Below are 23,214 nucleotides of genomic sequence, written 5' to 3'. Positions count from 1 at the left end.
TTTCCTTCAGTTCCTCTCCTTCCATGACTTTTGATGAAGATGAAAGCAAAACCCTGCAGGCTCATCCTCATTGCCCCCTAATGGCCGCGCCAGAATTGGTACAAAGAACTCCTACGTTTGGAGAGGTATCACATTCCAGTGGATCTCCTTCCATCACTTTTTTTTTTTTTAAATGTTTTTTATTTTAGATTAGCAATACAGTCAGGGCAACAACACATATAAGCAAATCAGAACGCAGTGCGTATATAACGAGTACATCGTAACCTTATCCAGTCTGGAAACGTATATAAGCAGCAAATGCAGTGGCACAATAACAGTACATCAGTTCTACATATCCATTCTCCATTACTCTGAGTCAGCCTCTTCCTCCTCAACGCCAGGTGGCTCGCAAATATAACCCCGAAACTTGTTCCAGGCCCCCCCAAATCCTGCCCCACTTCTTAGGGCACCAACGGTGGGCAAACACCACCTTTTCCGCCAACATCGCCTCATCCATATCTTTACACCATTTCCTAAGTGTCGGTAAAGCTGCAGAGCCCCATAACATGGCAATGTTACGCTTCGCTATCATCAGGCCCAACATTACCCAATCCCGTTGCCGGTGGTTTAGATCATTAGGCTCCCATATGTTCAATAAACAGCGACGGGTCTCCGGCAACAAGGAGACCTCAATTGTTTGAGAAATTGTACGCATTACTGCTATCCAATATACAGCCATGTGTCTGCAGTCACAAATAGTGTGGGAAAAGGTCCCCTCCTCCCCACAGTTTCTTAAACAGTATTTATGTGAAGCTCTTCCTACCTTGTGTAGTATCGTTCTAGTGTAGTATGTACGATGTAATATTTTAAGTTCAACCAGTTTGAACCTGGAAGATATTGCTGTTTTTGTCGGGGTGAGGATAGAGCCTCCTGCCACTCAGAGTCTTCAAAGGGGCCCACATCTCTGGTCCAGTTCTGTCTCAGTGTGGATGTCTCGTCTGGAAGGTTGTCAATCAGTTTACCGTAGGTCAAGGAGGTGGCCCTATCCAGCATATGCTCCGTCAAAAGTCTCCTCCAGAGGGGAGGATTCCTGCAAGGCGGTACCTGTCTGTATAACCGACTGGAGCGCATGTTTATTTGCAAGTACCTGCACTTCTCTGTCTGGGCCATCTCATACTGTGTTTGCAGATGGGCGAATTCTACTACCTTTCCCTTCTTCTAGAGATCACCCACCACTGAGATGCCTATGGTGTCCCAAGCCAGGAATCCCTTACTGTTACGAAGAAGGCCTAATCGGTAAAAGTCCCACAGCGGTGTCATTTGCGTGATAGTCCCAGAACACTTAAGACGTCTACCCGCTTTGTACCAGAGCTGTACAGAGTGTTGCGTGGGGCCAATCAAGTCCTGAGGTGCGGGACGGCTATAAAGATTTCCTAGGAGTCCCCTACCCTCTAAACCTTGTCTATCAGCGAAATAAGCTGGCTCAGACATGAGGGGCGTGGAGCCAGAAATTAATCTGCTTGAGGTGGGCTGCCCAATAATACATCTCAATATTTGGAAGCGCTATTCCTCCATCGGGCCGCCTCTTGTTAATTTATCCTGTGCAATATGCTGCGGCCTCCCGCCCCCCACAGCAGATTGGTAACCGCTGCAGCTATGGCTTTGAAATAAGAGTCAGGGACCGGTAACTGGGTGTTTTCCAGCACATATAAAAACTGCAGGAGTGCCATCATTTTGTATAGAGCCGCTTTGCCCAAGAGTGTAAGAGGGAGAGTCTGCCACACCTTAACGTCGAGCTTAAATAGCTCTAGAAGAGGACGGAGATTCAGATCATAAAAGTCAATTGGGTCTGGCGTAATATATATACCCAGGTATTTGAACGCCTCCACCAAAGTTCTTAAGGGGCAGCTTGCAGGCAACGCCAGCAGGGGGCCAGCGAGAACATAGAGGGTGGATTTGGACCAATTAATCCTATAACCTGACACCCTGCCGAACTTCTCGCACACGTTTAATAATTCAAGAATCGACCTTTTGGGGGAGGTGTGGTATAGAAGGATGTCATCCGCATATAGGGATATGCGGTCTTCCCACACATCAGTCCAATAGAGTACTTTGATTCCTTCCATCACTTTTGACGATGTCCCAGGGCCAATTACTGCATCCAGATCCCAAATCGCTTCATTTATCAGCTTGGCTCCTGAGCACCATCAGTTTGCCCATCTGTACCTCCCGTCTGAATGCAGGGAGATACTCTTCAGCGCCCGCGCAAAGAGCACTAACAAGACCTATCTGCTAAAGTGGAAGCGTTTTTGCATTTTGGTGGCAATAATCTAATGTACACCTGTCACGGTGCCAACGCAAATACCTCGGGATCGTCGGGTGACTGGAGGGAACCATATAACGTCATGTCCCCTGTGCTTTCCCCTTAACAGGATGACTGGCTATCTACTCCCGGACCAAGCGATAAGGGCCCCTTTAACTACGACGACGTATCGACAGGAAGTCCCTCCCCGCAGGATGACGTCGTAGCATGGAAACCAATAAGGGAGGACAACCGCACCAACACCAGAGACGCGGAAGAGACGAGAGAAAGCGAAGAAGAAAGGACCGAAGACTGCGGAGGAGAGTCAAACCTACCAGAGGGAACATCCAGCCAGGGAGGAGGAGAGAGAACAGACCGACCGGAGAATCCAGGAAGCCACCGAGGACGCACTCCGTCGAGCCACGCCCCAGGAGGAGTGTGGCTGACTCTGGTACGTGAGCGGCTCAGCGGCTGGGTCGGGAGGCAGGAGAAGCCTGAGGGGTAGAATCACCTCCGTCCTGCCGACACCCTGTCAATAATGTGAATAAAATTCTCCCCCCCCCTCTCACTTTCACTCCTCAGCGTCTCCCGCTGAAAAACCACACTGAGCACACAAGTGTGTTCCCTCACACCCCTCCCCATTGTGAAGGACGAGAACTCCGTACTGAATTTTGTTATTCTTTTCTTTTGGGGAAATACTGGAAGTCAAGCCTCCATACCTGTCCACTGACGGAAGCAGGACAAGAACCGGCGGAGCCCCAGCCTGTGAAGAACACTTCCACTCGGTGTGTTTAAAACCCCAGCAGTTTATTTCTTTTGGGACATCCTTTCAGTTAAAAACTGACTAAACGCAGGAAGCAAATTTATTTAAGCAATAAAGTTTTTGTCTTTTATCAGACACAGTCTCTTGCGCCTTCCTTCAGGCCCAATCACAACACCCTTTCTCCTCTTCACCTCATGAGATTCTCCCTTACCCCCTTCAATTAGCAAAATCTGGGTTGCCCCATGCCTCCATCTAGCAGCTATATCTCATTTCAGGAAGTCTTCTTCCTTACCATCCTTATGGGCATCTAGAACTGTTAAGCAATTCCTCAATGGACTGTTTAGGGTCTTTCTAACAGCCAGATCTCCTCCACCACTCTGGCAGCACAACATAGTCCTCTCTCAGCTACAATGAAGCACCCGTTCAAGCCTATTCACAAAGCTGATCTCAAATTTATTTTGTGGAAAGTAGCCCTGCTTCTGGTATTGACATCGGCCAGACGAGTAAGAGAAATTCAGGCCCTTCCCATCCAAGAACCTTTTCTACAGTTTAGGGTTGATAGTTGTTCTTCACAGCAACCCTAAGTTAATTCCTAAAGTCCCTTCAGACTTTCATTTAAATGAACCTCTCATCCTCAAAATATTTTTTCCAGACCCTACATCATCATCATCGGAAAGGGCTCTTTCTTCGCCGGATGTAAAAAGATGCTTGAAATTCTGTCTTCAGAAGACTAGGAGCTTTTGTTAGTCTACTCAACTCTTCGTGGCCTATAGTACTCCATGAAAAGGTTGTCCTCTTTCCAAACGGAGTATTGCTCGTTAGATTTTCAGTGCTATTCGATATTGCCATCAAGCAGCAGGGAAATCACTGCAGTCACCATGCACGCCCATTCTTCTAGATCCTTTCCAGCATCAACTGCGCTGTTTGCTGGGGTACCAGTCCAGGACATCTGTCAGGCAGCTACCTGGAAGAGTACACACATATTCACCAGACATTACTGCTTGGACACCACGGTCCGCAATGACACAGCAGTAGGCCAAGCGGTGCTGCGAAATCCTTTTCATTGAAGGTGATCTTTCTCCTTCACCTCCTCCTTCCTCATTTTGCTAAACTATGCACATTTGTTCCTCAATACTGTATTCTCTTTATCGTATTTTTAATTATTAAAACAAATGGATATTTGCTTTTATATCGGTTTCTGTTTTTCAACATGCTATATCCTTGTCTAGGATATTTAAAAAAGATAATAATGAATTATATAATGGTAACAAAGAACACACATAGATGCAAACACAAGAGTAATTGAAACAATGTGCTTTTAACTGCTATGTAATCTGATTCAAGCATGTGAATCTCGGAAAGTTCCAATACTGGAGTAAGTGTGAGTGGCTCCCTTGGCGCAGTGGACACACTCAGCGGGTTCGCTGAGACTCCAGAGTATAAAAATTGGATCTTTCCCCAACAAGGGGAGAAGGAATGCTTAGTCAAAGGGCACAAACGACAGGGGGTAGGTAGAGTAGCAGGCAAGGGGAGAGAATTCGGGGGAGAGGGGATAGGAGCTAGGGACGAGACAATGAGGAGGAGAGACAAAAAGAAGTCTGTCAAAAGACCGACTGGGTAGGTGACGACCAAGGAGGGAATCTACGGCCCATCTCCCCTATAGCTAAACTAAGTAGCTCCATCGGGCGTCTGACAAAATAGTTCAGTCTCAATAAATTGAGAGAGGAGGGAAGGAGAGACATAAATGGAGGGTGGATGCAGTAGGAGACTGCAGGAGAGATGAAAGGAAGTGCAACAATGTGGTTCAACAATATATAGGAAAAGGTCAAACAAGAAAACATTATATCAAACAGTCAGCAATACATTAGGCGAGGAGAGAGAGAGAGGAGCAAAAAAGTAGTGGGGGGGAGGGGAGGAGGGAAAGCGAGGTTGGCTAGACCCAAAGGAATCAGAGCACTATACATGAGGGTCAACATTGTATCCGACAAGATCAATAATTACCCAAGACATCAAAAGTAATAGGCAATACTTTAGGAGAGGAGAGAAAGGAGAGAGAAAAGCAATGGAGGATGTGGGGGAGGTGGGAAAGGGAGGAAAGAGAGAAAAGACGACAAGGAGAGACAAGAGGAAGTCTGTCTAAAGACCGACTGGGTAGGTGACGACCAAGGAGGGAATCCACGGTCCATCTCCCCTGTAGCTAAGCTATGTAGCTCCATCGGGCATCAGACAAAATAGTTCAGTCTCAATACTTAGAGATATGGGGAAGGAGAGACATAAATGGAGGGAGGATGTGGGAAGAGACGACAACAGGAGAGATGCAAGGAAGTTTGGCTAAAAAACCGACTGGGTAGGTGACGTCCAAGGAGGGAAATCCCTGACCTGTCTCTCCTATAGCTAAGCTAGGTAGCTCCATCTGGCATCAGAACAAAATAGCTAGATCTCAATTGACAAGGGAAAATTCGTAGATAAACAGGGTGGGGGTTGGGACAGGTGAGGGCAGAGGTCATTAGCAGAAAAGTGGAGAAGAGTAGAGCGGGGAGGGGTAGCGGACGGGCAGATGGAGGATCGCCATAAATCAGGAGGAAAAAGAGGACAGGTCAAATGAACAGGGCTAAGCGAATTACAGTTGCAGGAGTCCAACTGGGGAAATGGGTAGTAGTGCCCCCGGAAAACGCTGCTAGTTCGGTGTAAGTTTCCATGGATCAGCTTTGAATCATTCTAAAAGTGGGTCCGTTCATTCTCAGGCTGTGTAGGGGGAAGGAGGGAGATGACGGCTGGAGAGACGAAGGAAAGTCTGCCCAAAGTCCGGCAGGCTAGGTGACTGCTGCGGATGGAATCCACTGAAGGCCGGAGCTTCTCTCCGGAACTTCTTGCGGGTAGGGCATTCTGATTGGGTGAAACCTATATTTAGTCTCTTTTTTTACAATTTACTATGTTACCAAACTAAAGGGACATAGGGACTTTTCTAGTTTGTTAGAAACCTATATTTAGTCCCTTTTTTACAAATTACTATATGTTACCAAACTAAAGGGACATAGGGACTTTTCTAGTTTGTTAACTTTACATTTCTATCAGGGACTCTCCTCTCGTCGACCTCCCCCTCTGAAGTGTTATTACTTTCAGGTGTAGGTGTAGTTATGGACGGATTGTTCATGTCTTTGAACTTGGCTAATCAATGTTGGATAGGGTCATTCAAAAACATAAGTTGCTCAGGGTTGATGCAGGCTCTAAATAAAGCTTCTACCCCCTGAACTTGCCAATCTTTGGATCCCAGAGAGTTTTGTCTCAATGTTGTCTTTCTAAAAGTTGAAACCTAGTTTAGACAGTTGAGCATAAAAGACTGCAGAATAAATCTGTTTTGTATTTGTCAACATACTTTCATTCCTGTTTTGTTTACATTTTTAAAGTAAAACGATTCTGGATTTGATACATTGAACCCTGAAAAGTATGGAAACGTATTGGCAAAAGTTTTTGAGCTACCCTTTGGTGGCGTAGGACAATGTTCCCATTGGTTATACATTAATACATTTCTAGGATTTGCAGATTTGTGCAAGAAATGATGACCATAATGATTATAACAACACATTTGTTCATAGTCTGATGAATCTTCTAAATATTCATGATTAGTGAACACTGCAGACATTTCTAAGTCTGACATCATGTTATTAACAGTCTTGAAGTCCCAATCCTCAGAAAAGGTACTAGATGAAACAAAGTCACTTAATGAAATCTTGAATTGGTGTGGAATCTTCAACAGCTCCGACGGGCCAAAAAGGTCATATTCTGTTCTGTCAAAAGCTATACCATCAGGTACAGGAACAGCTGTGATGTTCACTGATGACAAGTCTTTGTTCACGATGGGATGATTTGTGTGGCTGGAGAAGTAAGTTGATGTTCTTACTTGCTATGTCCATTTTAACATATCTTCCATTTATCAGCATACCCAGTTATTACCAGAGCTAACCAAAGTAGAAGAAATAGTACACCCAACACAATCCAAAGTTAAAACCATGGTGAAACCAGTAAGTCTTTTCCAGGTGATGAAAAAGTCATTTGCTTGTTGTTTGAAAGTTCTTTTTGCTGGCGTCATTTCAGGTTCGCTTGGATCCTCAGAAAACGAATCAAAGTTAATAAAATAGCCGGAGTCAGGTTCTGTCAATTGTTGGGATTGCATCAGGATTCGTTGAAATCGCTGTAACAACTTGATCACTTGTTACTTCATTGTACACAGGTGTTTCTTGACAAACTGTTATTTGGGTTTCAAGAGGTACAAGTTCCATAGCTTTGTTGCATAGAACTTCATTTCGCACTGCAGCTTCCTCAAAGGTGATGAGTCTCTCAGTTTGAACCTCTTGGATAGTAGCCAGATTAGTGCATCTGCTACTTGGTCGGAGTCCACTTGGCCTACTGCTTAGTATCGACCACATAATGTGGTTTGATCAGGTCGATGGACGCAAACCTGTTCTTTTTACCAGCCAGGGGCGGCAGTAATACTGTTCTTGATCCGTGAATTGCTAGGACAGGTACTGGTTGTCTGTAAGAAGGCCCAAATTCTTTCTTGTCCGCGATCTTTTCTCTGACTAGATCCCGAAGCTTCGGGTTCCAGACCGGCCCTGCTAGGACGGTTGGTTTTTCTTCAGTGGTGGTTGGATTCAGGATCATGTTGCTTTGTTTCGTTCTTAGTTCATTTAAGTCCTGTAAAACAGCCAAACCATCTTTTATATCAAAATCATTTTGGTCCACCACTGATGTCTGACAATCAAGGTCCACGACCAGCATTCTTGTCCCAAAAAGGACCTCATATGGAGTGATACCCCCTAGAGAACTTCTTGGCAAGTTGTTAAGACTACGTTGGACACTTATTAGATCAGGGGTCTCCAAACCGGTCCTGGAGGGCCGGATCCATGCCAGATTTTTAAAATTACTACATGTATCTCAATGGGGATATCCAAAAAATCTGGCATGGATCCGCCCCTCCAGGACCGGTTTGGGGACCCCTGTATTAGATGTTTGACCCACCCGTCACCCGGACCTAATACCCTAGCTGTTATATATTGCTTTATGTCCCAGTTTTTTTGTCTCCACAACCGAATTTCCCTCAGGATGGAAGGGACTAGAATACCGCAATGCAATGCCCAAATTGGCCATGGCCTCCTTGTAAGCCCGAGAGCTAAACCCTGGACTCTAGTCAGAATGTAGCGTGCCGACTGCGTATGTGCAGATAAAGACTCTCAAAGCTTTTATAACAGTTCGAGCGTCAGCTTAGTGCTGAGGCCACATCCAAAGGAACCTTGAACACGAGTCCACTGCGACCATGATAAATGTATAATTACCATCCCTTTGTAAGGTCCAGGTAAACACACGCTAATGGTTTACCTGAAATTAACTGGGGCGTCTGCGCAGGTCGTTTCACAGTAGAGACTTTCATCTTTTGGCATATTTCACAGTTCAAAACATAGTTTCTGGTTTGTTGCCTCATGCGTGGCCACCAGTATCTCTGTATTAATAACGGTACTGTGGCAGAAATACCTGCATGTGCAGAGGTGAGTTCTTCGTGTGCTGCTAGGATTAATCCTAATCTATGTTCCATGTTTGGAATTACACTATTCCCCCACTCCAGGGATTCGAGCAAACAGAACATTGTTCGCATCAGTTATATATGAGTATTTGAGTGGAAACACTTTCAGTAATGTTTTACCACTGTCTTTGCTTGAAGCATTGACAGCTCGCATTATATCGCTGTCTATTTTCGTTTTTGAACGAGTGATTGCAGCTACGGAAGCCGTTTGCACAGCTGCCTTCGCTGCTTCATCAGCCAATGAATTCCCTTCAACATGAACGCCATCACGTTGATGCAGTCCTTCTCGTAATTGAACGACTTGTTCCTAAAGCGTTTTATGCTTGATTGTGCCACCTTTTGCAACTTTGAAACCATTTTGAAGCCAGTTTTGCAAGTATTCATTGTAAGATTGAACACAATAAAAAGAACCGCACACTGAGTGTGTGGAATTTGCGATCCCTATTCTCAAGTGCCATCTTGAATGCTTGTAGTTCAGCTTCTACAATCTCCTAAGGATTGAGTTTGTGACCATTGGTCTAAATTTGCCAACACACCAACAACCTTTAACGATCGCGCATTACGCACTAAAGGCTTGTTTACCCCCCGTAGCGGGTGGAGCTGATCCGTCAGTATAAATTATACATTCATACTGGTCAAGAGGCAGAATTTCAGTAGGCAGAGTGCATTCTTGCTCGTATTGTAGAAATGCTTGTGTTTTCAAATATGGATGAAAAACATATTCAACATCTGTTGCAGTAGGAGAATTAACCCATTGTATCCATCTTGGATGTAAAGCTTTAGAATTTGAAATGCTCGCTTATGTCACTGCCTCTAAGGCTGGTACAGTAGTTATGACCATAATGCATTTGCCCTGTGCGAGGGCTCTGTCTTTTGCTACAGCGGTTTGAACAGCTGTCAGAATTTTTTCTGTTGAAGTGAATTTCATTTCTGCTTGTGTGTACAAATGTGATTTGTAAGCTATCGGTACTTTTTCACCTTCGTTAAAAGTTAAGTACGTGAATCCGCATTGTCCTGGAATGATTCGGATCACTAAGTTGCATACGTTTACGCGTGTTTGCAAATGTTTTGTTGCTAACATGTCTGTTTGGACTGAACACAAAATTTCTGTGTGTTTGTGTCCAATTAACTGTTTTGAAATCAGGTTTGATTAATTCGTAGAGAGGTTTAATCCTTCTGCATAGTTTAGAATGTAAGTTTTTCCAAAATTTAGGAAACCTAGAATCCACTATGTTCTTCAGGGTTTTTGGAGGTTGGAGCAGCGCACACTTCTCTAGAAAGTTTGCTGCCAGGCTTTTGCCTTCACTTGATAATTCATATCCTTAAAATAGGACATTTAAATGGGCAATTCTTGATTTCTTTAAAATTGAATTCATACCCTTCAGAGGCGAAGTCAAGTATGATGGTGTTCACCCTGTTAAAGTGCCTATCCAAGTCATCGTCTGTTAGATAGTTGTCATCGACAGATGATAATGCCTCATCATCATAGGTTTGTAGGAACTCTGTTACTCTGGCTGAAAATAACCCTGGACTATTCTTGAATCCCTGTGGGAGACGACAGAAGTGACGCTGTATCCCCATAATTGAGAAAGCGGTCAAATACCTACTTTCTGGTGCAATTTTTTGACGGAAGAAACCGTTAGAAATATCTAATGTGGTTTTATACTTTTTAAGCACAATGGTATTCATTAGTGCTGCACTATGTGCATTTTGTACTGCACAGGTTTTGCAACAAGAGTTTAAATGTCTGTAATCCAATACTAGACAATATGTATTGTCTGGTTTGGATACAGGAAACAAAGGATTGTTCATTGACGAGGTGCATGCTTCAATCACCCCTTGGTATTCAAGTTGATCTAATATCTCTCAGACCAGTTCTTTATCTTCTTGCTTAACTGGATACTGCCTTTGTGCAGTTGGTCCCATCCTACATGATTTTTTTATAATGCAGGAACTTGGGCGACTGCCCATTTCCTGGCATAAGATATTTTAACTGAATTGGAATATGGTTAGAGAAGTCTGGCATAATGATGTCATCGCCATGTGGGCACTCCCTGACAAATGTAGGTAGCCAGTCTTTTTCAGCTAGGTCATAGCCCTTCGAAGCCTCTCCCAAATGAGTGCTTTCACTTTTCTTGGTATGTCTCCCTCCATCCGGAGTGTTATTTCATATAACCTATCAGGAGAGCTAACCCTGGTATCTGCAGTTTCAACTTCAGTGCCTTCATTCAAGTCCACTGTTTCCAGAAGACCCTTCAGGTTCTGGCGAGCTATTGTGACTTCTGCTGCGCTGTCCCAACATTGTCTAAGCCCATTCTCCGTTCTTGAGTTGTGTCCGCAAGATCCTCGGCATGTCTGATTTTTAAACGTGCTACCTATTTTCTGTTGAATTGAGGCTTCTTGTTATAGATTGTTAAAATTCTGTGTTTCTCATGAGGGCTAGTATTAGGAAATACTGCTTCGATCTGAGTTATTTTTTGAGCTATCCAGAATGGAATTTGTTCACGTTTTGTAGGTAATTTACCTGTGACTGAGTGTGAAGTCTGAGGTGGACTGAGCCTGGTAATGTGATTTAAATGTTTTAGGGCGCCTTTAAACCAGAGCTCATGCTCCTGGTATGTGAGCTGAATTTCAATATCCTCGAAAGGAATATACTCATCCGGTGGTTCATCTTCTTTGTAGAAGTGAAACAAGTGTGTTATTGGATTTGCTTCTGGGAAGATTATTCATGAATAGAATACCTCTGTCTGGTGATATTCATGTGCCTCTATCACAAAAACTGCCCTACCACCTCTTGATGTTAGGCCATGTTTTAGACGTTTTATAGTGATGGCTTTCCTTAAATTTAGAGGAATGGCTATAGCTTTCTCGTCGGCTTCTTGGAAACCTGTTAGGTTGTAGGCTGCATCGTCTGGATCAGCTGCAGCTCCACCGGTTCCGGTGTTATGTTTTAATGAAAACAGCAGAGCAAGTTTCAAGGGAACAGAGATAAGGTGCACAATATTTTGGAACGCTGTATCCTTCAACGTTAAACAAACCAAAAACTAATACATAGGATTTTTCGTCCTACTCCGTATTGGAGGATATTATCCCTTTACCCACTCCAGACGTCTATTGAAGTATTACGGGAAAAGGGTCTCTGAGAAAAGCACGACGGAGTTACTTTAGTATCTAGCGTTAAATTATTCCCTTACCAAACCGTTGGGCGCCATGTAGTGTAGTTCCTATATTCCCAATAGGCTCTGCGCATTGGAATAATATACACTATAGATTTGACATAGGACTGAGGTCAATATGTCTCTATCGAGTATACTAAACTTAATTGTGTGTGTGCCAGCTAACTCCGAGGTTACTAGAAACTTTCTCGAATAAACAAGAAGGGATTTGTTTCTGACAACCGCATAAACATGACAACTTTTGTTTCCCCTAAAACTGAAACATATCTCCAGAGTTGTGGAAACCATAGATAACTAGTTCACTCAGTCTACAGAGTTGCATAGAAATAGAGAGACGGTTGTTTCAATAAAAAAGGGTTTATTGAATAGTCTTATTTCTCATGCAAGAGATATGAACTGCTACAATCGTTAGACAGAATGCAAAGTATAATGCGTACAGCGAGCACAGTAATATGGTCCTGGAGGCCCATAGGAATGAATGGCAATTACCGAATCGGTAAATACAGATTCGGTAAAAGGGGGAAAACATTGAAGGGTGGCAGGGTGTCACTTTGACACCCTGTTGCACCCCTCAATTGTGTATGGGTGCACATGTGGCACACATACATGCCCTAAGGCCATGTGTGTCTGCCACATCGCACTGTTGGAAAAGCAAAAAAAATGCATTTTCAAAGGTTTTCATTATTTAGCACCAACTTGTAGTTGGTGGTAAATAACAAATCCTTAACTTAGGAATGCACCAACTTGAGTGCTCCCTACATCCTGGATTTGATAATTTACCGAATCGGTTTTTTAAGAATTCGGTATTTTACCGAATCCTTAAATTACCGATTCGGTAAAATACCGAATCCTAAAAAAATGCCACCTACATCTAAAAAGCCCAATACCGGTCGGTAAGGGCCGAAATTCGGTAATTTCGGCCGTTATTGGGCGCCCTACATCTGGCCCTGAATCTTATGTGTGGCCCCATTGAGCAGTACCTCCTTAGTGTTCACACATAGATCACAGACACTATAGTTTCCATTCTTGTAGTTGCCTATGGCAGATCCGCCTGTCAAAGTTCTATGTTTTTCTCTCTGATCTTCTCTGTAAGTCAACACAAGTGAGTTCCTGAGATTTTTGTTCTTCTTAAAAGCATATAGGGGCTTGGGAAGGCTCGTATTTTCCCTGTCATTTAAAATCTTCCGGTTTGGTTGATAATGTTCTTAACGTTATTACTTATCGTGGAAAACTGGCTCAACATCACTATTTTTCTTTTTTAGTTAGATTTTTCATAGTGCCACTTAGGAGATTCTCCCTATCATAAATCTAGCCCTTTTTAGGGAGTGGTTGATAAGTTTATTAGGGTAGCCTCTTTCCCTCAATTTGTTTTTCATCTTTTCTGAATGAGTATAGAAATCTTAAGGGAGGTACAATTTCTCTGTAGGCGTAAAAAGTCACCAAATGGAATATTGTCCTTCTGACTTTTAGGGTGATACCTACTGTAGTGAAGTAGTGTTTTTGTCTGTGGGTTTTGAGTAAAGCTCAACCTCAAGATGTCCTTCATTGTCCTTTATTGTAATGTTGAGGAAATTAACTCTAGAGTCACTGATGTGCACAGTAAACTTTAGGTTCTTGTTTCCTAAATTAAGCCATGAAATGAATTCATCTAGCTATTTTTTTGTGCCGCTCCAAATGAAAAAAATATCATACATAAAACAATACAATTTTTTGACTTTTTCATAAAAAGGGGAAACCTCCTTGTATATATGTCTCTCTTCAAAGGCTCAAACATAGGTACAAGCTAGACTTGGGGCAAAGGTTGCTCCCATGCTGGATCCACAAAAAAAGAAGTCCTAAAGTGAAAAAAAAACCTGACGGGTTCATAGGTTAGCACCTGATTTTTTTATAAACTCTGACTCTTTGCGTCTTAGTATTTCCCTCTTTCCAGTGCATACCAAATAAAGGTATGTAAAGTGGAAAGATTCCATTACTCATAATGATTGACGACCCCTTCAGTCTTAGGAATGTCTAAATAGTTTTAATTAGAATAGGCATTCTGGTAACTATTTCAAGCCCACAAGTACTAAAATGTGCATGCTAAGGTCTGTCCATTTCGAGTTTTGCATCCTTGATTGTTATCTTTAAAAAAAAAAACGCTTACTTTAGGTATGGAGAGTATGTCATGGAAAACCTGCCTCAAATATTTACAATATGCTTTCAGGTTCTCCTTTACATTCTGACGATTTAGCTGTTCCATGAATCTCATGTGAGCGAAACGTATGTCATGTACTTTTGCACATTTCTTCCAAGTGAGCAGGCATGCTCACTTTGGAAGTGAAATGACTTTGACAGCGTAACAGATAAGACAGACTATTGATGTAAAAATATGTTCTATAGTGCTTTATCTGGAAAAATAAATTCAAAGGATCATATGTTGCCACTTTTTAAGTGTTTTGTATGTTTGGTTTTACTTCAGAAACGACGACATTAAAGGAAATAGGTACCTGACGATGGATCCGAATATGACTGGTGTAGTAAGAGGAACATATCCTGTTGGCATAGATCCGGTTAGTGTTTATCTTGTTTTGAATAATGCTTGTGATAAGAAAAGTTGCATGCAACCTACATCTGGTTCATTTTGTTTAATCAGCAGGCTTTAAATGTGTTTAAAATTCAAACATAGAACACTTCTTTAAGACACAGATGCAGCTCATGTTCCATGGCCATAAAACAAACTAACTTCTTTCAGTGTGCCACACCCTTTCTAGATTACCTTCTTGGGTGCCTTAATACTCGGAGAATAGATGAGTTTTAAAAAAAATTGGGGAGCATTTTATATGCAAAGTTTTATATAGCGCTAGCTAGACCCGGAGGTATCGGAGAGCTTTACATACGGATCAGAGTGTTACAGGTCACATCAGTAAAATCAAAGAATCACAGAGGGAGGAGGGGGGGAAGGAAACACAGACAAGGAGACAAGGAAAACAATGTCAGATAACCGGCTGGGAAGGTGACTGCCAAGGGGGTGAACCAGAGCCAGACTCCTCTATAGCTGCATAGGACAGCTCCACCGGGCATCGGCCAAGGTTGCTCTGGCTCTGCCGTAGGTACAAACAGTTTAGGTATCCGCCCAGGGTGCATCGTCATAGTTCCATCAACAGTGTCTGGTGAATTACTGGGATGCACTAAAGGTTAGTCATCTTTTACAAAGAGATCGCTGTAGTTGTTGACTGGACTCTTAGGTCTTCGTCAGAGCACCACCACTAGATTACTAGAGCATGGCATGCTTCATAGAAACCCCATAGGAGCTATGAACCCTCGGGGAGCTAGAAGTAATGCAGTGAGGCTATTTTCTGTATTGATTATAGTTGGGTGAATTGCTAACAGAAGGGATCAAAATATATTCATATGCAGCTTAAAAAGCCTTTTGATGCTCTGGATTTTGGCAGAAGATTGGACTTTGATTGCAATGACATTGAAGGAAAAACATGACTTTCTATGCACTCAGAATCTAGACTGACCGTTTCCACACATGGCTCCCACGATGAGCGAACTTGAGGAAGTCTTAGGATCCTAGTGCCAAGAAGTATTCACTAACTCGCTTCGCTCGAAATAGTCACTGTTTGCCTAGAGTGTGTGGATGTTTTGCAGCGTTGGTGTTCCTACTTTCAGACACTCCGGAAACAAGGTTAAAAGTGTAATGTGTGTGGCAAGAAAAGGCAAATGATGCAGTACTGTATTATGCGGGCACATTGTTTAAAGGTACTGACAGGGAGGCGGTGGGCAGGCTGATTAGCAGCGGAGCGGATCTCTTTGAAGTAGCTCACAGCCTTGAGGCCGTGAAAATTAAAGCAATTAGGGGGAGGTGGGAGGGAGGCTGATAGGCAGAAGGCTCGGGGCAGATGTCAGATTAGAGGGAGGGGGTGGGCTGCCTGCAACTCGACGACCTTATGGAGAGGGAGGGGCGTGGGCTGCCTGCTGGGAGAAGCTTGTGTGAGGGAGACTGGGCTGCCTTTGATGATCGAATGCAAGCTCGTGCACAAGGAGCTTGTGGTCACGTGATTCACGTGAACTGTTGAAAATCCTCATCGTAAAAGACAGCTTTGTGGATGGGTGGCAATAGGTCTCTCTGCGAGACCTAAAAATACCATAGCAGTAGGTACACAAGAGAAAGAAAGGCTTAGGCCTCATCTAATTTTGTAGCATGTCAACCTCTTTTTGTAAAAGAGACCAAAAAACTGCAATAACCAATCCGATCAGCCTCACCCCGTAGAACCCTCCTGAGATGGCCTCAGATTTTCTACCGCACGCTGTGCGGTCACCATTACCTCCTGCATTACTTTTGGACGAGGAATACTCAGATAAGCTCTGCTCAGATTTCTCGACAACTCTTGGATTTCTACTATTTTCTCTTCAGAATGTCAATAAAGAAAAGAAAGCTTTATTTAAGGCCTGTGCTACTTGCTCTAAAAAAAGGCTTTATTTTGAAGAGTAGTATAAGGATTGTATTTATTGCTTATACCCGGATCACAAGGCCACTGATTGTAAGATCTGAAGGACCTTTTCTACTAAGACCCTGAGAGACAGGGAAGGATGACTTTTGACCTGATTACAGAAGATGAATTCACAGAAAGAAGTAATTTCAAGTGACAGTGAAGATTCCTCCTCAGCAACATCTACAAAGAAGTCTAAAAAGAGGGGTAGGTCTTCCCCTTCCACTTCAACTGAGCCTCCTGCTAAGGCCTCTCAAAAGACCTCTGATAGGTCTAGCAGGCTCAGTCCCAAGAAATCTCCTCACCGAGGTGTAAAGGAGAGGAGGGAGGGACTTGTTCCTGAGGTACTTCCATCTCAGAAGGTGATTCTTGGACCTTCTATTGCCTCTCCACCAACTGAAAAGGCTAAATTTTTCAAGAAACCTGCATCTGTACCTCAGGAGGGAAAATCAGAGAAGAAAACTCGTTCGTCGACGATAATTCGAGGTACGTCGACGACGACAACTACTAGCCACCAGACTTCGGCTCCATCAACGGTCCCGTCGTCAAGAGCTTCGCCGTCGACAGCTTCGACGACAATGGCGTCGACGATGCTAACAACCTCGACGACGCCAACGGTGATGATGATGACGTCGACGGCGGCTATGATGGTGCTGACGTCGAGCTAGTCGACGGTCCCGTCGACCAGTTCACCGTCGACGATGATCCTTCCACCGACGACTATGCATTCTACAGTGATGATTTGTTCGTCGACGGTGCAGAAAGTCAAAATCTCTATTAAAAGACGCCAATTAACACCGGAAATGACATCACCGCGGAGGGTAACACCATTACCTCCTGCATTACTTTTAGACGAGGAATACTCAGATGAGGATGATAGTCCTTATGGAGATGCGTGCAGCTCTTCTCATCTCCAGGTGAAGTACCAGGACTCAGAATCTGATGATTATTACTTGGAACAATGGCAACTTCCTCCTCTGGATAGGCCTCAAGAACAGTCACATCAAGGCATGGTGGCCATGCCTTCTTCCCTTATAAATGACTTGCAGATTATGTTAGAGGATTATAGGAGGAGATTTCCATCTCAAGCCTCCCAGTCCATCCAACCACCTTCTCTGCCACCACCACCGCCACCTCCATCTACGTCTACGGCTCAGCGGCCAGAACCAGAACCTTTGCAGGAACGACGGGATCTCATCTCCGGACAGGATGATGATGATTCCTCAGGTGATGAACAGAATGTTGAGAATGTCCAGAATCCGGATAGAGAATGGGACGATTATATCATTCCAGATCCTGCTTCGCCTTTACCGGATCCTGTGGATTCGCCTCCAACAGACATCGGAGGTTTCCATAATCTTATGGAGAGAGCTTCAAGGAGATTTGGCCTTCCCATTCCGGTAGTCCAATCGGACTGTTTTCTATATGATTTCAAAGAGCCTTATAGAAAATCCATCCGTTCTATCCCCATTATAGAGCACGTATGGAGTGAAGGAATTAAAGTCATGCAATCTCCAGCTACCGTTATCCCTGTTCTACCGCGACTGGAGAAAAACTATGAGGCTCCTGTTGACAGTCCTGCTTGCCTGGGCGGCCAACCGAAGCCAGACTCCGTTATCTCTCAGGCGGCTCAGAGAAAATCGAAGAATCCATCTGCACCCCTTACAACAACACCAGATAAGGAGGGCAGACGACTGGACAATGTGGGCAAGAGGTTTTCCTCCATGTCTAGCCTCTTGATTAGAGCCTCCAATGTCCCTAGCAATTTTAGGGCGATATGATCGCCAAATGTGGTGCGATTTTTCTACATTTGTGGACCAGATGTCGGACACTTCCAAGGCGGATGCGAAGAAGATCCTTGAGGAGGGGGAACGATCTTCCTCAGAAATTATCGATTGTGCTATGGACATTGCCACAACTGCTTTTCGCGCTTTGGCAGGCTCGGCTGTCTTAAGGCAGGCAAGGCTGGCTTCGGGCTACCTAGTTTCACCCTGAGGTGCAAAATAGGATTTTGGATTTACCATTTGATGGAGACATGATTTTCTGTAAGCATATAGATGATGCCCTACAAGACATCGAGAAGGACACAGAAACAGCAAGGTCCTTGGGCACTTTACAATATCGCAAAGTACCTTTCCGAGGGGCTAGAGGGAAAGGTTTCTCTTCCTACAGCGGTTACCAACAACGCTACTCCTCCTATTCCCACTCTTCACAATCATACAAGCCTCCGTACTCGCAGCGCCAAGGCCAATTGGCGTCTTTCTCTCGCCAACCTTCAAGGGGTCGACAGGGGCGTCAGGGGAGAGATTCTTCCAAACACCAATAGCGGCTTCTCTGCTCTAGCTACTGTTCCTCTACCCCCAGTAACATCAGTGGGGGGCAGGATATCACACTGTCTTCGCAGCTGGAAGATCATAACATCAGATCGGTGGGTTCTCAATATCACCCGGTTTGGCCACACATTCGAATTTCAACACCTCCCACCTTCCAGAGCCCCTCGCGCCACCGAATCAAAACCTCTACATCTCTTACGTCTCGAAGCTCATCAATTGCTCATCAAAGGAGCTATAGAGCCAGTACCTCTATCACAACGAGGAGAAGGGTTCTATTCCAGGTTTTTCCTGGTTTGCAAGACAGAGAAGAAATGGCGCCCAATTTTAGACCTGAGGGAGCTCAACACCTATCTCATTAAACTGTAGATCTGAAAGAAACACGTTAGTATTAGACTCCTTACCTTAGAATATCCCCAGGCGTCAGACTGGATCCGGAAATTTTTGCGTAGCAATACCCCTGCGTGTCGTTAGGCGTTGTCTCTGGCTCCGTGTACGTCGTCGGCGCCGGAATGACGTCGTCGGAGTACTTAGACGCCGCCTATGCGCGCTGACGTCAGTTCTTCTTTTTTCCGCGCCAGCTAGCGCAGATCCGGAGAAGCTCTACCCCTTAATCACTTTTTGATGAAAACTTTTTTGATCATTTTTGATCCTCTTCAAGTCGTTCTCGACTCTTCAGGTGCCGGTAGGGATGCCCGGGTTCAAACCCTGCTCGAAGTGTAGTCGACTGATGTCGAACACTGACCCCCATCTCCGGTGTCTGCAATGCCTAGGCCTCGACCACGACGACCGTTCCTGTTCCGACTGTCAAGCTCTGACGTCGAAGGCTAGGCGGGAGCGGTCCCGCAAGCGGCTTGAGCTCCGGCAGTCGGCCCCGCGCCATTCGATGTCCCGGTCCCATGGGAGGTCGAGGGGATCGGTCGCGGGGACGGAGCCCTTGCAGCTCCGGAAGTCGGCGTCTGTCTTCTGGTTCCTCCTCAGGTAAGAGGCATGGAAGGTCGGAGCGGCGTCATCGCTCCTCCGACCGCCCCCGACGCTCGCCCGACGCGGCCGGGGCTTTGGGTGGCACCACCCACGCGACTCCGCAGAAGTCGCTACCGCCGCATCCTGCCCCACACCTTCGGGTCCCTGAGCAGGGTGCGACGCCGGAGGAGATCGAGCGGTACCTCTTGGCCATGAGGTCGCTCTCTTCTCCACCGGACCCCACGGCGCCTTCGGGCCCAGGGTGTGGTTGTTACTCCCACTACTTTCTGGTACCAAAGAAGGGCAAAGGCGGCCTACGCCCTATCTTGGACCTACGGAACGTCAACGGCTTCCTCCAGATGGAGAAGTTCAAGATGTTGACTTTGGCTCAGGTCTTGGCTGCCCTAGACCCGCAAGACTGGATGGTGGCGTTGGACTTGCAGGACGCCTACTTTCACATCCCCGTCCTGCTGCCCACCGACGTTACCTGCGGTTCACGGTAGGCCTCGAGCACTTTCAGTTCACTGTGCTCCCCTTTGGCCTTACCAGCGCCCCACGGGTGTTCACGAAAGTGATGGCGGTGGTCGCAGCTCATCTGCGCAGGTTAGGGGTTTCAGTCTTCCCCTACCTCGACGACTGGTTGTTGAAGGCGGGCTCGCCTCAAACAGTCATCAACCACCTCCAGATTACGGCGGATCTCCTGCACCTGCTTGGGTTTTCCATCAACGTGCCGAAATCCCACCTGTGCCCCTCTCAAAATCTCCTCTTCATCGGAGCTATTCTGGACTCGGCGCAGTTTTGGATTTATCCTCCCGAGCAGCGATTCCGGGATATTCAGGCTCTGATTCCGATCTTTCAGCCTTTATCCCGGGTTTCGGTCAGGTTGACGCTGCGGCTCCTGGGGCTGATGGCTTCCTGCATCCTTCTGGTGCATCACTCCCGGTGGCAGATGCGGGCTCTGCAGTGGGACCTGACGTTTCAGTGGGCCCAGCATCAGGGCAACCTGTCCGACCATGTCCTGATCTTGGAGGGTGCTGTGAGACAGCTGCAGTGGTGGCTCACGGACCGCGATTGGGTCAACGGCAGATCCCTCTCCCTTCCCCAACCGGAGCACGTGGTTGTGACGGACGCGTTCCTCCAGGGCTGGGGAGGCCACATGGGAGATGCGGAGATCAGAGGCCTCTGGTCTCCGGCGGAGTCCCAGTTCTATATCAACCTTCTGGAGCTGCGGGCGATTCGTCTGGCACTGAAAGCATTCCTCCCCTCTGTCCGAGGGAGTGCAGTGCAGGTGTTCACGGACAACACTACCGTCATGTGGTACTGCAACAAACAGGGCAGTGTGGGGTCCTGGACCCTCTGTCAAGAGGCTCTGCGGCTCTGGCAGTGGCTGGAACATCAGGGCGTGACCCTGGTGGTTCACCACCTGGCGGGTTCTCTGAACGCCAGGGCGGACGAACTCAGCCGACGGTGCTCGATGGATCACGAATGGCGTCTGAACTCTGACGTGGCTCACAAATGGCGTCTGAACTCGGACGTGGCGCAAGGCATCTTTCTGCAGTGGGGAGAGCCTTGGTTAGATCTATTCGCCTCCGAAGAGAACGCGCAATGTCATTAGTTCTGCGCTTTGGAATTTCCCAAGGCGGCTCTCGCTCGGCGACGCATTTCGTCGCGAGTGGAGTTGCGGTCTGTTATACGCCTTTACGCTTATACCACTTCTGCCCAGAGTGCTGAAGAAGATCAGGCGCAACCGGGCCCAAGTCATCCATGTGGCTCCGGATTGGACTCGAAGGTTCTGGTATCCCGAGTGTGAGAAGTTGGCCTGATATATAGTGCTCACTATTCTAGTGATCACTCTGTATCATTCCAAACAACCCTTATTGATGATTGGTTGTAAGTCAACCTTATAGACCAGCTATCCTAGTAGCATGGACAAGAGCAGTCTTTAGGCTAAACTCTAGAGGGCGTGTTAAGCCAGCTGTTATACCATCACATATACCCCTTGAACACCAAGTGAAAGGACACCACACAAGTTGTTATGAAAATTAAAGGATATTTATTTATAACAAGTCTACCCTGATCTCTTTATGAGTCAGGGAGCTAAGCACCCAACAAAACTCTTAAGAAAATACTTTGTCGCACAATTTACACAAATGCCCGAGGGGCACGAAAAACCATATACACTAAAAGTGGAATGCGAAATACTAGCAGGTAAGTAACAAGATCCAGAGGCTTCAGGATCGCTAGGACTACACCACTGAACCTTCAGGTTAGGAGCAGGAGGCCTAGGGAGATCGGGTGCAGAATGTGCACTCTCACGCGGGATGCGGGACAAAGTCTATGGATACTAGTATTCACAAAGTTACTGTTATCGGACGAATCCGACTAGATAGACTGAAAACAACAAAGGATCTGGACACTTAGTGAACCTACGTTGGAGCACCGAAATGCTCAGGTTACCTAGCCCAGGGGCTGCGGCTGCATAGGGTTCAAAAGACGTCGGGAATCCTCGTTGAAGTCTATGGAGCCTGAAAGAAGAAGTTGCTGGCAGGCGACCAGTGAAGATGTCCGGAGTGATCCAAGCCTGGATCGAAGATGGAGACGACCTGAAAGCAGAGGGGACTCAGTTCTTAATCACTAGCCAGTGATTAGGTGGGCACCAGGATGGCACCGGATGAAGTCACCTCGACCAGGTGAGTGGGCGACGCTGGACTCTGCTGTCCCTCGGACCAGGAGGCGTTGTCGGCGACCAGGCTGGAGGTGCGAGCTGTCCCACGAAGGTGTCTGCTGTCGGTGATGCTGGACCCAGGATTGGGGCAACAAACCTTGGCAAAGTCAAGCCCACGCGGTGGAGTCAAGATAACGTCTGGGGTTGACCAGGAGGGTCCGGGGTGCTCCTCTTTAGGAAGGGAGCAAGGGCCAGTCTGGAACAACCAGACCAGCGGTGTAATCGTCGTGGTTCGTCGTCAGGAGGGCCACTAGCCATCAGGCAAGTGACCGGACAACGCGGTGAGCAGCAAAGAGCAGAAGGGCCCCACGCAGATCTCGTGAATACTGGGGGGCTGGACTTCGGTGCTGGAGCTGCTCAGGGTCAGGGCTTCTCAAACCCCAAAGCACTCACTCGAGGATCCCTCGGCGGTCGTGCTGGTTAAGCGTCGTGTAGTTTTGAAGATGGCCGGTCCCTTCAGGTCTCGTCACACCCACGAATCTCAGCTGGGCTGATAATGCAGGTAGAGGTCAGAGATGCCAGGGAATCCGGGTCTCGTCGAGCTGGGCAGTCTTGATCCAGAGGATGGACTAACAGCAAACCGCGATGCTTAGATGGTGCCTGCGGGTGCAGGGTGGCTACTCCTTAGCCACAAATGAGAGTCTTCAGAAATAGTCAAGAGTCCTTTCGTGGAAAGTAGTCAAGATTCAGAATTATCTAATTTGGGAAGGGGGCCTGCTCCTACCTTTATTCTAAAAAAAGGGGCAGGCACGTGACTAGGTCCTGCCCATGGGTGGGACCAGGAGGGGGGTGGTTACACCCCTCTCCCTTGTCCGGATTTTCCCAGCTCAGGGGCTGATGTTCCCCTGGAACTGGTTCAAACCGGCAGATGCATAGTGAGCACCGGGGTGCCACTTGCAGTCACCTCGCTCTCTGCCCTGCCT

At 46.2% G+C, this 23,214-nt stretch overlaps 1 protein-coding gene across 2 annotated transcripts in view; it reads left to right on the top strand.

The window, feature by feature from the left end:
- Positions 1–23,214, top strand: part of ATP6V0A2 (ATPase H+ transporting V0 subunit a2) — a 398,498-nt gene that overhangs the window by 277,484 nt on the left and 97,800 nt on the right. For both annotated transcript variants that reach the window (XM_086942902.1, XM_086942903.1), the window contains one exon: positions 14,257–14,347. In XM_086942902.1, the coding sequence (XP_086799028.1) occupies positions 14,257–14,347 (91 nt within the window). The remainder of the gene's footprint in view (positions 1–14,256; positions 14,348–23,214) is intronic.

The sequence above is a fragment of the Lissotriton vulgaris genome, chromosome 11, assembly GCF_964263255.1.
Source record: "Lissotriton vulgaris chromosome 11, aLisVul1.2, whole genome shotgun sequence".
NCBI classification, from domain to species: Eukaryota; Metazoa; Chordata; class Amphibia; order Caudata; family Salamandridae; genus Lissotriton; species Lissotriton vulgaris.
Note: the sequence above shows the minus strand (reverse complement) of the source record. Positions and strands in the feature narration are given on the sequence as shown.